This window comes from Montipora capricornis, chromosome 4 (genome assembly GCF_036669925.1).
Source record: "Montipora capricornis isolate CH-2021 chromosome 4, ASM3666992v2, whole genome shotgun sequence".
NCBI classification, from domain to species: domain Eukaryota; kingdom Metazoa; phylum Cnidaria; class Anthozoa; order Scleractinia; family Acroporidae; genus Montipora; species Montipora capricornis.
Genome location: NC_090886.1, coordinates 24621145 through 24636144, shown reverse-complemented (window position 1 = coordinate 24636144; position 15000 = coordinate 24621145). Strand labels below are relative to the sequence as shown.

The 15000-nt window shown below is 39.7% G+C and overlaps 2 protein-coding genes across 2 annotated transcripts in view; one reads left to right on the top strand and one right to left on the bottom strand.

Moving 5' to 3' along the window:
- LOC138045810 (transmembrane protein 120B-A-like) overlaps positions 1-8048 on the top strand; it is a 34644-nt gene extending 26596 nt beyond the window's left edge. The window contains exons 9-12 of the mRNA XM_068892438.1: positions 1287-1379; positions 3082-3146; positions 4718-4786; positions 6973-8048. Of these exons, the coding sequence (XP_068748539.1) occupies positions 1287-1379; positions 3082-3146; positions 4718-4786; positions 6973-7092 (347 nt within the window). The 3' untranslated portion in view covers positions 7093-8048. The remainder of the gene's footprint in view (positions 1-1286; positions 1380-3081; positions 3147-4717; positions 4787-6972) is intronic.
- Positions 8049-14927: 6879 nt separating this feature from the next.
- LOC138045809 (mitochondrial fission process protein 1-like) overlaps positions 14928-15000 on the bottom strand; it is a 15341-nt gene continuing 15268 nt past the window's right edge. Inside the window, exon 3 of the mRNA XM_068892436.1 lies at positions 14928-15000. This exon is cut by the window's right edge and continues 224 nt beyond it. The gene's annotated coding sequence lies outside the window, so the exon portion shown is untranslated.

Sequence of the window (15000 nt, the reverse complement as noted above, 5' to 3'; positions counted from 1 at the left end):
TTTTCTGCATTTTTGTGGGGATTTGGCTACACCCATCACGCACTCACTTTTACTACGAAATTACACAAAGCTTTGAGTATCGCTGGGCTCAAGGCCTCTAACTACTCTGGTCATAGCTTTCATCGTGGGGGAGCAACGTTCGCCTTCCATTGTGGTGTGTCGGTTGAACTCATCAGTCATCAAGGCGACTGCTCTTCCAACGCCGTGCTCCTGTACATTGCCCAGCCTTTCAAATGTCGTCTGTCCGTGGCCCATCTTATCGCCAAGAACATTCCTTCATCCTGCACTTGACTCCTCCCCTCTCTATCCATCTGCCCTCTTTATGTCTGGCAGTTTGGGCGGGCCACATCAGGGGGGTGGACCAATTTCGGCCTTTGCGCCTCTGCTCTTTGCGGCAAACAATTATTTATGTTACATGTTTGTGTCACCTTTATTTATCACCAGCATAGGATTATGTGAGGTATTGGACTTCGTCCAATGCCATTATAATACGAAGTGCCAGATGGTCAATGATTGACTACGCTTGAAAGACGTTTACCCGACATACCAGTTTTAGTTCGTCTTTCTACTGTTCACACGTTGGTTTTTCCCACCCGTCCCTACCCGCGGGCCGCATCAGGGGGGTGGACCAATTTCAGCCTCTGCTCCTCCTTTGATGCGGCTCTGCTCTTTCCGGCAAACAATAAAGTTTATTTATGTTACATGTTTGTGTCACCTTAATTTATCACCAGCATAGGATTATAATTATGATAAAAGTGAAAAAAATGTTTTAGAATGGCAATGACGATAACAATATAAAGTTCATTTAAATTTTGTCCTTACCATGTTGCATTGGATAATACAGTTTTTTTTTCTAACTAGAGTCTCCCAGGGGTGTTGGAGAAGTAGCATTAATGTCAGTGTGGACTATAAGGGAAACATCTCAGGGGGTGTACATAAGAACATCAGTGATCAATAAGCATTTTCCCATTTGCCATCAAGATCATCCACCTCTGCAAACTGTCACAATCTTTGTTTGCAGTAGTGAGGGTAACTGTATTTATTGCAAGGGACACATCTGCTGAGTTGGTATAAACAAGACCCATTTCCTACTCTCTCAGTAGACTTGTTGCTCTTCTCAGCTCACGCTTGCGCTTATGGCAACAGTTCGCAAACAGGAAATTCAGGGACTGTGGCAGTCAGTGTTTCCCCTATAATAATGAGTCAAAAATAGTCACGCCTTAACATTAGCCATCATTTAGTTAAAGTCGCTTTCAACGAACTTTCAGGGATTTTTTTTTCTTCAGCCTTTGTTCAGCTGCTTCAATTCAGATATCAGAGTGGTGTTCTGTATCGCTTGAAAGCACTGGGAATCAGTGAAAGTATGGACACAACTAAAGGTCAGCTAGCCATTGTAGATTTATTTTCATCATGGTTTGCAGTAGCTTCACTTGTTTACACATTTCAGCCTACAGCATTTTCAAAAACTTAAATAAGCCATTAAATTACAGATGTGTGCTTGGCCCGGAAATGCCAACTAGGCTGGATGTGGCCTTGTTGTGATGCAAAACTTATCTTTTCTTTTGGAAATCCATCTGTTAATTAATTTAAATTTACATAAGAAAAGAAGTGACGTTTGTATCAACACAAGCTTAACTCTAGCTATAAATGATTTGTTAACAAGGTCAGTACTTGATAGGCATAATGATAGAGCTGTAAAGTGGGTTATTACAGAGTCTGTTGAAGTGACAATAATTGATTGCATGGCCAGCAATTCTCAGGATAAATTGGCTGGTTTTTGGTCGGGATTTGACAGTACGGACCATTACCATGCAACATTCTGTTTTCATATTTTTTCTCTTTCCCGGGAAATTCAATTTGAGCGAAACTTGAACAATTTTTAAAATGCAGAATTTAATTTTTGTCATCGCAGCAGTGCAATCATAGCATGCAGAATTTAGTTTTACATGTAAAAGGTTACTGTTCAAAGTTTTCAGATGGAAGGCGAAGACTACATGCATTCTCCATGCGGAGAAGTGTCCGATTGCTCATAGAAATGATGTCATATACAATGTAATAAACAACTTACTAATTGCTAACTTGCTTGGGACCGTACTGGGGAATATTGGACCTACTGCCAAGACCTCGGGTGAATATTTCCCAATATTATACGACTAGCCCCGTGAGTGGGTAAGGTGAACCAAATCCCACGCTCTGATTGGCTTCCCCGAGCGGTCAAAGATGGAGGTATCTTGTCCTCTCGGGATTTCTCGCTTGGTCCTGCAAGATCAATGATCATTTTTTGGTGTTTTATCCCAAAGAGGGTTGGATATTGGCGTCATTCTTTTTTTTTGCGTCTTTGTGGACCTCCACTTCGGCTCATTTCCAGCCATCTTGACCGAACAAGCAGTTAGTAAGAGGTTGTCATTTGTGCTTTACTTATAGCTGACATTGTCACAAGATCCCATGATACTAAAAATCATGTAGTCTTCTTCGCAGCCGTCCTTCAGGATGTCATGCATCGCGTTGTGTGACATCTCGAAGGACGAATAATAACTATTGCGCATGTAGGTTTTTTTTTTCTCCTCTTCTCTTTCCTATTATTATCAATCTCACCCATCTGAGGAGAAGGAGAAGAATTTTCTGCATTTTGTGGTGAAGATGTGTGTCATTATTTGCTTGCTTTGGCAACTTGGCCTTTTACCAGATGTGATGATTCCAGCATGCCAAATTGTTCCCAAATAGAAGCTAGGAAAAGTTTAGTGGTGTTTTGAGTGAATTAGCATTAAGATCACTGTTAAGGCATATTTTGGTTACTGCACATAGACCTATGCCCATTATGTCATTGGTTTGTAAGAGCAAGTGTAAGAGGGAGCATAATGCCCTTCAGGGCATGCGTTAGTCAAGAGCGTGACAGTTCTTTAGAGAGCTTTCAGGAATCCAACAAACCAGTCTTGAATCTCAAGGATTCTTTTCAGAGGAAGAAAAGAGTATTCAGCATGAAGAATACTGTTTTTGATATGAGGGTAAAATTTTTAGACACCCTTACTGAAATATGTTTGTTACTTCATAATCAGGTGTTAATTTTTTTTTTAATGGTAGAGGGTTTTCAGTCTTGGATGTGGCGAGGTTTGGGCTTTGTCATCCCATTCCTAATTGTTGCTTATGTAAGTATTAACAATGATATATGAAATGAATTATGTAATGAACTGCGGATATGAAATTAAGTGAGGCTATAATCCTCACAATTATGAATGCAATTTTAGCAATTGTGTAGAGAAGCCTGAAAAGTTCAGGACTTGAACGGGTTTGAGCTCGCGACTTTGCATTGCCGGTGCGATGCTCTAACCAAATGAGCTGTGAAGCCATTGTTGGGAGCTGGTCATTTGTGGGTTCAAATGTTCCAGTCATGAATGAATCAACGAATGAAAATAATGACGTATGAAATGAAATGAATCGTATATTGAACTGCGGATATGAATGCTCGTGATAATATGTAAGGGCGGGGGGGGGGGGGGGGTGGGAAGGAAATGCAGGATTTTAAAGAACCCACACACGGTGGATTACAGTTAACATAACCGTTGACAAAGCAACCGCCAGGCGGGCAATCTCGCATAAGGGACGTGAAACGTTAAACGGCATGCCGTTTCTTGTCATGAAAATTCTTTTATTCTAACTTGCCTCTTTTTTTTTTGGTGGGGGGGGGGGGGGGGTTACTTGGTACTGTATCTGTAGATAGAGCGGGTTTCAATAGCCCTTATCCAAGTTATCAGCGGTTTTGCCACATAAACGAGGCTAAGGGGTCATTTTGTATAGAATTGACCCTTAAGCCTCTTTTGCATGTAGTTTTCAACAAAAGAAAATGTGCCTGCAGGCTCAATTCCAATAAGGACCATTGATTGTCGTAAAACAAATACCAAAGTAATTAATTTGACCAATCACGGCAGGTGCAAACAGCACAATGAACCAATCCAAATTCGTAGCAATTCCATGTAACCTGTTCAAAAGCATGGGATAAATCGCGCGTGCAAGTCGCGATTGGTTTTGGTTTTCCTGTTCATTGGTTGATAAACTGGCGTGAGACTACTAAGCGTAGCAATTGCAATCGTGTAATTGCTTTCGACAATTATTTGAAAACTTCTCAAACAGGCAAAAAATGAGCTACAATTAAACACACATTTTTGGGCAAAACATAACTTTTGCGGTTTGCAAACGCGATGCTAAATTTCTCTATAGTTTCACACGACTCCGACTTAAAATGAATGCAACTTAAAAAGTTATGATTCAAGACCCAACGTCTCAACGCTCCAGCCTAGTGTCTTCTTCAGAGGTGATCTAAAGCGTGAATTGGGTATCTAAATTGCTGAATTTTCATTGTAAATTTGGTATAGAATACTCTTTGGGGTAACCTGTGAACTAGTCTGCTGGCAGTCGGTTTTTTCTCTAAGGGTCACTAGGACGAGCGCTTAGTCATCGCGAACTCGAAAGGGCGGTATGGCGTTGATCGTGTAGAGAAGAAGGCGAGACAAGGGTGGTATGGCCGAGTGGGGAAGAAGAAACCCATTCCCCTTTAGCCAAAACGTCTCGCCTAATAACCCCTACTGAATTACGAGAGAAAAACAGACTGCCAGCAGTCTACCTGTGAACTCTATCGGGATTTACAAGGGTTTAGTGTGACCTGGATACTGTGTTTCTAGTGGCTTTCACCCTCATGAGTTATTATTGATCTTTACAACAGCTGTTCCAATTGTACAATGCCTACACCTTGTACCGACTCTCTTTTCACCCAGAATGCACTGATTGGCAGGTTGGTGAATTATTTGTCAGTTATTCCTTATGTCCTACCAGCTTATTGTTTGTGGTAATGCCACCAACCTCGTTCCCAGGGTCTCTCTTCTTCCCTTCCTCCTGGGGACAAGGTTGGTGATGCCACCCGCTCGTAATTAAAATGCCCGTTTAGGTGGCTCGCTACACATTCACACATAAGCAAACGCAGGAAGATATGGTTTCTTCTTTCAAGTTTGCAGAAGCTAACTTTACTCGCGCAATTTTTCAAAATCTAGCTGAAAAACCCCCGCCCAGTGGGTAGATCACACGTACCAAAAAATTCTCTTAAATTCTCTTAAATTCTCTTAGCCATAATTATGAACCAACACTATGCGTAAAGATACTTGTTTCTTTCTCCGTGATTGTTTATTTATCAAATGGTATGAAGGGTGAGCACTCGCCACCATCAAAATTGGCCTGGGTTCTTTAACCAACCTACAATTTGATATGAGTTTAAGTTACATTTGATTTGTTTTCTGTACATTGTCCCCAATTAGTGTCACAGCAGTAAATACATTTGACGCTAAATTAAAGTTTATCATTATTATTAATATTAATATTATTATTATTATTATTATTATTATTATTATTATTATTATTATTATTTATTTGGAAGTTTTAAAACAGTTTTAAACAGAGAAATGTCTAGATATTGCTTGTAAATTTATAGTTCTTACCTTTTGAAGATATTTTAATTTTGTAAATATTTTATTTTTATTATTATTATTATTATTATTATTATTATTATTATTATTATTATTATTATTATTATTATTATTATTATTTTATTTTTTAGTTATTAATTTTTTTTTAATATTGAACTAACTTTCCAGTCCCCGGTGTAACCCAAGTACTTAAACTTGGTTTTAACAAACTAAAGGTAAATTAATCATCATAAGAGAGTTTGTGAGTTTCGAGCGTTAACCCTTTGCTCTGACGAGAGCCAAGGCCACGCGCAAACGGACGCAACATTGTTGGCCAGCAACTCCCAACATTGTTGGGTGTTGCATGTTGTGTCCGTTTACACACCCTGTTGCATGTTCTTGCGTGTTATTGGGAGTTGTTGCACGAAGTTTGAAACTGCTCAAACTTTTGAGTCAACAACTCCCAACATTTCTTTTTTTCCGTGATCGCCGAAGCGTAGCGCAACAGTGTTGCACCCGTTTGTACAGCTCTTCCAACATTGTTGGGGCGACGCACGCTCATTACATGTGGTCTCTATGGAGATACCACAGCATTAATATGTTGAAAACACGATGGCATCCGAATTCAGTAAGTTTACAAAGTGTTATGCCTTGTCCTTTCCATAATACACTGCACGTCCTTACATTGTTGGGAGTTGTACACAACTGCCAACACCATCCAACATCTGCAGAACCAACAACTCCCAATAATGTTGGGAGTTGTTGCGTCCATTTTACACACAACTGCCAACACCATCCAACCTTTGCAGAACCAGCAACTCCCAAGAGTTGTTGCGTGCGTTTGCACGGGGCTTTACAGGAGTCAATGTACTCGTTTAAAAAAGCCAAGTTTACGTGTTTCACTCCCCACTGATGTAGTACCACAGTTTCTTCATACGGAGCCACAGCATTGACCATTTCATTTATCCTCGAAATTCTCCCTTGATTTAAAGTAATAAAAATACTACTGACAAATTTAGAGCTTTGATTTCCTTTAGCAGCATATTTTAGGACAATAATAAATTAACAAAGCCTTGAACTGCTTTTGTCGGCGTCGTCAGAGAAGAAAATATTACTAATAATTATTATTAAAATATTAGTATTTTCTTGTTCCCTAATGATGCCGAAGATCGACGAAAGCTAGGATTAAAGCTTTCATGAACAGCTCAATGCTTCTCTCGAACAGTTTATTCATTTACTATTGAAAGAACTTTGCATGTGTTTTCTGGTAAGGTTTCAGATCTTTTTTCAGTCCACAGAACTGTTAAGCCACCTTTGTCTTCGTAATGATAGATTTGCATTTTTTATGTTAAAGTTCAAGACCGTTTGTTCAGTTCTTAACTAGCGACTGACTTTGATCATTTCAAGTGAAAGATTCGCAAAATCGAAATCGAAATCGAAATGTTCTTTAACGTAGACCAGTGTTGTACAGCAACAACCTGAAAATAGACACTAATATAGAGATTTGTACTTTTATTTGCAGGTGTCTGCTCTAAGTGTGGTATTTTTCACACTCTTTGCCGGAAACATGACAACACTCCTTTTTGTGTTGCAACAAAAAATCACCAAAACGTGGCGAGTTCCCCAGATGCCTTGTGGCTAGACAACGTTAACGTGGATCACCTGTTCTTATAGGAGAAATGCTTCTAAATAAGATCAGTAACTGCTGGATGGCTTTTTGCGTCAAATAGTTGTAGACCGTTTTGGGGTATAACGTCATATTTGAGAGATTTAGCGTCGTGTTGACGTGAAAAGACGGGAAGCTTCCTATCGTATTCTTACTTTTCTAATTTTTTGAGAAGTTAGTCTGTAAGCTTGTAGGCGACAGGTAAGAAATGAACAAGTTTGATTTTGGCAAAGCGCTATTTTCATCTTGACGTTTGCGGTTCGGTGCAAATGCGATGCTAGATTTCTCTATAATTTAAGGGTTAGGGTTTGTGATTGACCGCCATAATGTCCTCTTCAATTTGTCGCTTTTTACCGAAATCTCTCAATTAAAAAGACAAAGTTACGCAAAAAGAAGCAAGCTCCATTCTTCATTTAGCGTTAGTAGAGCTACTGACTCAGATTGATCACGTACGAAATTTAAAAAAGATTACGATAAAATCTTGCTATCAAAATCGTGCAATTTATAAGAGGGGTCAATGTTCCAACGGGTTTAAGATTTGCTATTCAAATTTAAGGACGTCGTGCTCTACTTTGTGCCTTGGTGTTTCCTTTGATGAGCAAAAAAAACGTAAATGCGGAAATACAGAAGATTCATTTTCTCCCAGTCTCCAACATTTACATAATATGAGCTCTATTTGCTCCACCACACCCACTCTCGGCCTACTAACATGACGTCCATTGCCTGATCGTGATTTCTAATTTAGTGGAAAGGAAAAGTAAACAGGAATTTTTATTTTGCGAAGAGGTAATCTGAAGTTGTCAAGTAATTATTTTGGAAAGATAATTTTTATCTTATTGTTATAGAATGAAGAATGTACAGTACGCCTTATTTTTACGGAGAACGTATTCACATGAATAAAGAATAAAATGGCTCAAATTTGCTGATTTGAATTGTTTGCACTCGTGTACATCAAAGGGCAGTTTCAATTTAACGTAGATGAGCTCTAAATTGTTGGAAATACCAGCCGGGCCCGATTGGTCATTTCCCACAATCTCATTGGCTTCGCCATTTTGCAACTATACCGTCATGCGGTTACCGTTGCAAAACGAAAAGCGCCCGAAAATGAGAAACTGTCATCAAGAATAACTTGATTTTTCTGCCCTTGTTTTCCGTCAAAATTTACAACCATTTGTTAAACGTTAGTCAGCGGTTGTAAAGTTTGAGGCAGTATGTACTTGGTGTATTTTGTCATTTAGTGGTTATCTATTGCACGAAATTATCTGAACACGGTAAAACCTTCAGGGTTAGGATTAGGGTTAGCGTAAGGGTTAGGTTAGGGTATTTGTATAATTACTGAACGTTTTATAGCTTGTTTAAAAAATATTGATACAATAGAAAAGAGACACCAAGTACCTACCTTGGAGGCTGGCTTTAAGACATTTTAAGCCGGGGTACGTGTTTTTCAAGGTGGCTACGTTATTCAACCAAAGCCACAATTGAAGCCTTGGGACATTTAACATGACCGCCGTGCCCTCGTGTGAAAAACACTGTCCTTCTTGAGAGTTTCGAGAACTTTTCTGTTACAATATTATTTCTCTACTCCCAAATGCTGTTCAACGCTGATATTCAGCACAACTTTACAACAGAAGTAGTCAATCTTGAAAAACAAAAATAAGCAAAAGAAACTCTCACCAAAAAGTTGAAAAAATGAAAGAAAAGTTTACGCTAATCCTGGATTAAGTTAATCGGTTTTGGAACAACTGGGCCCAGGTGTTTTTGAGCAATTACCCCACACAAGGTTACAGCAGTCGAAATACGGCTGCACTAGTGATCGGTAAATGGCATTCAATGTTCCTCTGTCACTTGTAAGAGATCTAATTTTATAGAGCATACGCCAGGCATTTTGAACTTTTGTTAGGATGTGAGATATCTGATTATCCCATGACAGAGACTCATCAATATGTACACCGAATAAGTTTGTGGTAGTTTTCTTTCCTATAGGTTTACCATGATATGCTACGGGTCATGTCTTTGGATGCAATGATGCTTCGTCTAGATCCAATCCTCATATAACTTGTTTTTGAATTAAGTGTTGCAGCTAAGCCTATTAGTTGCTAGCCATTTCACTATGGCTTCTAGGGCACACTTTAGTTTTGGTTCAATGCCACTGCTGGTACTCACACCGGGTACAGTTATATAGGTGTCATCCGCAAACATACCAGGACTAGAAAACTGTAGGCAAATTGGGAAAGTCATTAAAAACAATAACGGACCCAATATCGATCCCTGCGGGACACCACAAGTTATATATTCCTCATCAGACAAAACGCCATTAACATAACGCTGTTGACGCATATTTCCGAGGTATAACTCAAACCACTTTAAGGGATTTGCCCTAGATACACAGTATTTCAGCGGACAATATCTTTATCTCTTTTGAGATCTCCAAGCTTTCTTCAGTAATCGTCTGTAATTGAGAAAAGATACTTCGCAATATAAATGTGACTGTGTGAACACAAGTTAAACGGGAAAACAGCTCACTTCCGGTTGCCGTCCGCGTCCTAAAAACGTCGCGTGCTTAAGGAGGCTCGAAATAATTTCTCTTGTTTTCAAACAAATAAACACATTCTGTCCTTAGATACAGTTAGGGTAATCATATCACGACGAAATTTGGCCAGGTTATTAAGTACCCATCATAGATTTCTCACATCACATTTTCCTCCAAAATAACGTTACCATGGCAACGGTATAAGGCCTTTTATTGAGACTTAAAATCAACATATATTGTCTTTTTTGAAAAAAAACGGGAGGGTGAAATCTTCCCATTCAGCATTACCAGAAATAATCTCTAAAATATTTTTAATTCAACAAAATCTGTAGGTCAGTTTTTCAGAAAAATCAGTTTTTTTGAAATGTGTCTCTAATTTATTTTTTCACCAACAGATCTTTTTTAAATTTGAAAGACAAACGTTTTAAATTAATCTAAGCTAACATGCAAAAAATGAAAAAAATTCACCGTCCGGAAGCCGTTTGTGTTGACCTGTAACTCCACTCGCGCGTGCACTCGAATGAGCGGGTGACGCATCACGGTAAATGCTGATCTTGTAACCCCCTCATTTTTCCTGATTTTGCAACTTTACTCCTTTATATCTCTTCTTCCGGACGGTGATTTTTTAAAATTATTTTTTTCATGTCAGCTTAGATTAATTAAAAACGTCTGTCTTTCAAATTTAAAAAAAATTCTGTAGGTGAAAAAAAATATTAGATACACGTTTCAAAAATAATAATTTTTCTGAAAAACTGACCTACAGATTTTGCTGAGTTTTAAATATTTCAGAGTATATGGTAAACCTGAATGGGATACAGCCGCTGACACCCCGGACAAGATCGCAGACTTGTTCAATAACCATTTCACTACGGTGTTCTCCACCTGCCAATCGATAAAAGGAAGGGAGTGGCCTCGAACAACGGCCAACTATACAACCTGTCATCAACGACATCGTGTTGCATGTCAGCGAGGTTGAGGCTGTACTCAAGTCGCTAGATCCCAACAAAGCTGCCGGTCCGGACGAGATTCCAACGAGAGTCCTGAAGGAAACCGCTGCTACTATCGCTCCATCACTGTGTACGTTGTTCAACAGGTCCCTGGAGGTGGGTTACATACCTAGGGAGTGGAAATTGGCCAATGTAGTGCCTGTCCAAAAAAAGGACGAAAAAGATCACGTAGGAGACTACAGGCCAATCTCCCTCCTTTTTATTGTTTCAAAAGTCCTCGAACGCTGCGTCTTTAACCGCATCAAGGAGCGATTAGAAGAACTGATTGTGGATTGTCAGCACGGGTTTCGGTGTGGGCGATCATGCGTCACTAGCCTACTTGAGACCATAGATCATATTGGAGCCATTCTTGATAAGGCTGGTTAAGTCGATTGTGTGTACTTAGACATGTCCAAAGCCTTTGACAAGGTTAGGCATGGCCTGCTCATTGGGCTGATTTAGCAACAGAAAGGGAACGTCAGTGGCGACGGCGCGCGCAGAAAAAACACCCTTGAGAATTCAGAATAGAATAGACTCCACTCTTTTCTTCTCTATTCTAAATTCTTATTGGTAGTTTTGCTGCGCGCGAGGTCGCCACTGACGTTCCCGTTCTGTTGCTAAATCAGTCCATCAACAAATTGCGGGACGCTGGCTTCGGAGGAAAGTTGCTTGATTGGCTTCAAGTGTACCTTTGTGATCGGCGCCTCAATTTTCCCTTTCGTAAACGGTCGTTGCCATTTCTCAGAACGGCCGTTGCTATTTGAAACGGTCGATGCCATTTATAACGGTCGACTACACACTTCACTTCAAAGAAAATTAAAAGGAACAAACTAAGAAAAAATATTAACAAAAATTAAGACAAAAAAGGGAAAAAAAATTATAAAAGAAAAACTGGAGGAAAAAAAGAGTCCAAAAATTTCAAGACTCGAACTCGGGTTCTTAGCCCTCACCCTACCTCATATGACCAGCGAAACAAAACTCCCAGTAACCGCAACCTTCTGAGCTCTTAGATCTAATGAGTATAATTCAGAGCTAAAAAATGGCATCGACCGTTTCAAATGGCAACGACCGTTCTGAGAAATGGCAACGACCGTTTACGAAAGGGAAATAAGCATCGGCGCCAACGTGTCACCGTACTGGGGGCAACTTCACGTGACCTTCCTGTTACGTCGGGAGTTCCCCAGGGTTCAATTCTTGGTCCTGCTCTCTTCCTGTTATATGTAAACAACCTCCCTGACGTCATCACCAAGAGTCAAGTGGTGATGCATGTTCGCCGACGACACAAAGGTTTATAAGGAAATGAAGTGTCAGGATGATGGCGTCGCTTTACAACAAGATCTTCAGTCTCTCTTTACGATCCGCTGCCTCTGGTTTAACCTTCAGTGAGAAGAAGTGCAAGCCTATCTCCTCAAGCTATGAGATCAACGGCCGCACCATCCAGTCCTGTGAGGAAAAGCGTGACCTCGGCGTCTTAGTAGACTGTGACCTGACCTGGCGCACCCAAGCTGCACGTGCTAACAAGTTGCTAGGATACATAAGGAGGAATGCCAGGTACATTCGAAGTACTTCTACATGGCGCACTTTGTATCTTGGCCTAGTGCGTGCGCATTTTGTGTACGCAACTCAGGTCTGGGCGCCTCAAGCAATAGAACTAATTTCCAAACTTGAAAAAATTCAAAGACGTGCAACCAAATTTATTCTCCAATTACCTTTTATCACAGAAATATCTTATAAGGAAAGGTTAATATCTCTAGATCTTCTTCCCGTATGTTATTGGCATGAACTCCTAGACATGGTTAGTTTTTACAAGGCTACTCATAATCTGGTCCACCTTATAATTAGCCCATCCGTTGTTCCCGTCGTGCGCGAAAGCGCTAGAACGACTCGAGCATCCGCTACTAGCTTTCCTATCTTTGTCCCCAAGAGATGTAGAGCTACAACATATCAGAAATCTTTTTTATTAGAACAACCAGAATCTGGAAACTACTCACTGGCAGAATGGACTTAGCTAATGCTACTCTTACTAGTTTCAAATCTTTTCTTTATGACTGCTACTCTCGTGCTATCAAAAGGAACTACAATCTGGACAATCCTCGAACTTTTAAAACAATCTGCTTGAAATGCAGCTCCACAAGATTTCTAGATGTACCAATAATGTGCTGCATGTAAAGTGTTTTTATTTTCTTTCCTTTTTTTACATACATTTATTCCTGGGCCCGCAGTAATTGGCTACTCAGCTATGCAATGTCCCTGCCAAAGTTTTGAATATATTGTCTGTATGTTTGTTTTGTTTTTGTTTTTGGTATCATAAAGGCAAAGCTAATAAAAAATAATAATAATATAAATAAATAAATAAATAAGATTTCACCGCCCCGTTTTTTCAAAAAAGGCAAAATATCTTGATTTTAAGGCGCAAAGAAATACCTTATATCGTTGCCATGGTAACGTTATTTTGGAGGAAAATGTGATGTGAGAAGTCTATGATGGGTACTTAATACCCTGGCCAAATTTCGTCTTGATATGATTACCGTAGCTGTATCTAAGGATAGAATATGTTTATTTGTTTGAAAAAAGGAGAAATTATTTCGAGCTACCTTTAGGACGTTCGCGCCCAAAATGTTCCCACATACAGAATTTTTTAAAACGTGCCACGCAGAAAGGTAATGATCTACTTTTGCCAAAAATGGAAAAAAATGGGGTGTCACTGCGCTTGTTTTCGAGATCATGAGGTGCACTTTTAGAAAATTCCGTTATTCAAGTAAGACGACCTTAGCTTACAACTGTCAGCAAAAAAAAGGTACATTAGTGAAATTTAGATCAGGTAAACGTACTCAATTCAACATAACTAATATAACTAAATAAACTTTTGCAGCTGATGTATTTTTCTGTGGTGAAACAGAACTTGAAAAACGATACATATTAGTCTAAGAAAGAAAACTTCGGTCGCACGAGAGCATGAAAGGCGAAATATTAGTAACTTCTCACGTACAGAATTTTTTTGTTTTTTGGTAAAATGGACAAAATCAGGAGTGGAAGTGATCTACGGGAAGATAAATGGGGGTCACCGAGCATTCAAGAGAGTAAAATCGCTGCGAAGTTCTCAAAACGATTGTCTATTCGCACTGTCACGTCATTGCGTGACATTTTCGAGAAGACCTGGGTCCACTGCTATCCCATGATGCCACACGCTTTCACGTTCCATTCTTGTAAAAAATGTTTGCGGCTTTAGCATCGTGTTTACCTTCGTGGTCTGCAATGCAGGACGTGTGCGTGACAAGCGCGAAAAAATGCGCAGTAGCAATGAGCGAGGCTACAATGGGCGCGAACGTCCTTTAGCTCACGAATACCCAGTTTGAAGTCCGTAGTCCAAAGTCCACATTTCGCGAATCAACCATACGGTAAATTGAGATCGTAGTTGTTAACGGCGTTGACTCCAATCAAAACCAGTAAGCAGATGCTTTTCAACTTTCTACGATGGCATTTAAAAATATTTCATACTTCTTCTTAACAAATTATGTAATTAGCCCGGTAAGATATGTACGATGACCGGATATTGCATTGCGTGCTCGCTTCCAGACACGCACTCAATGGGCCCTTTGCAGGTTAGTGATCACATGGTACAAAAACCGCCATACTGGGACGCAAATTGCCCACTGGGACATCTAAAACAAAGAAAATTTAAATTATCTTGCTTTGTTTAAGATATCCCAGTGCGCAATTTGCGTTCCAGTATGGCGGTTTTTGTACCACGTGATCACTAACCTGCAAAGGGCCCATTCTTAAATAAAATCTTCCCCCCTCCCCCCCCCCCCCCTCTCTTAATATCACGTAGTCTTTCGTGGTCTAGTGGTCATCGAGATCGCCTCTGAATGAGGTTATTCCTACTTGGGAACGACTGAATAACCAAATTAAGAAAATACTTGAAAACATAAATTACCATTGGCAAAGAATATTACGCATGCGCAGGAAAACTGCGACCCGAAAAAGAAGAGTCGGAGCAGAATCCTATACTTTGTTCTTCGAACAAAGTAATAATCAAATGCCCGATAAAGGAAAATTCCCATTTTAATTTCCAATCTGCATTCAGTAAGTTTGCTCTTTAGCAATGATTGCCGGGGGCAGTGTGACGTCAAGAGTAAGGGGGCACTTCGAGACGTTGATTGGCCTGCATCTAATTCAGTTTATCAACGCCAGCCACCACAACTCCATTACAATTATTCAATCTTTGAACCCTTTTCAACAGAGGGTACAAAGACACAAATACATCTAAATTTGAAACAAATACCTGTCTCCACTCTGGAAATATAACCAGTTTAATGGTTCATTCTTACGGCTTGAATTGATTTCATATTTAATATATTTTTCTCT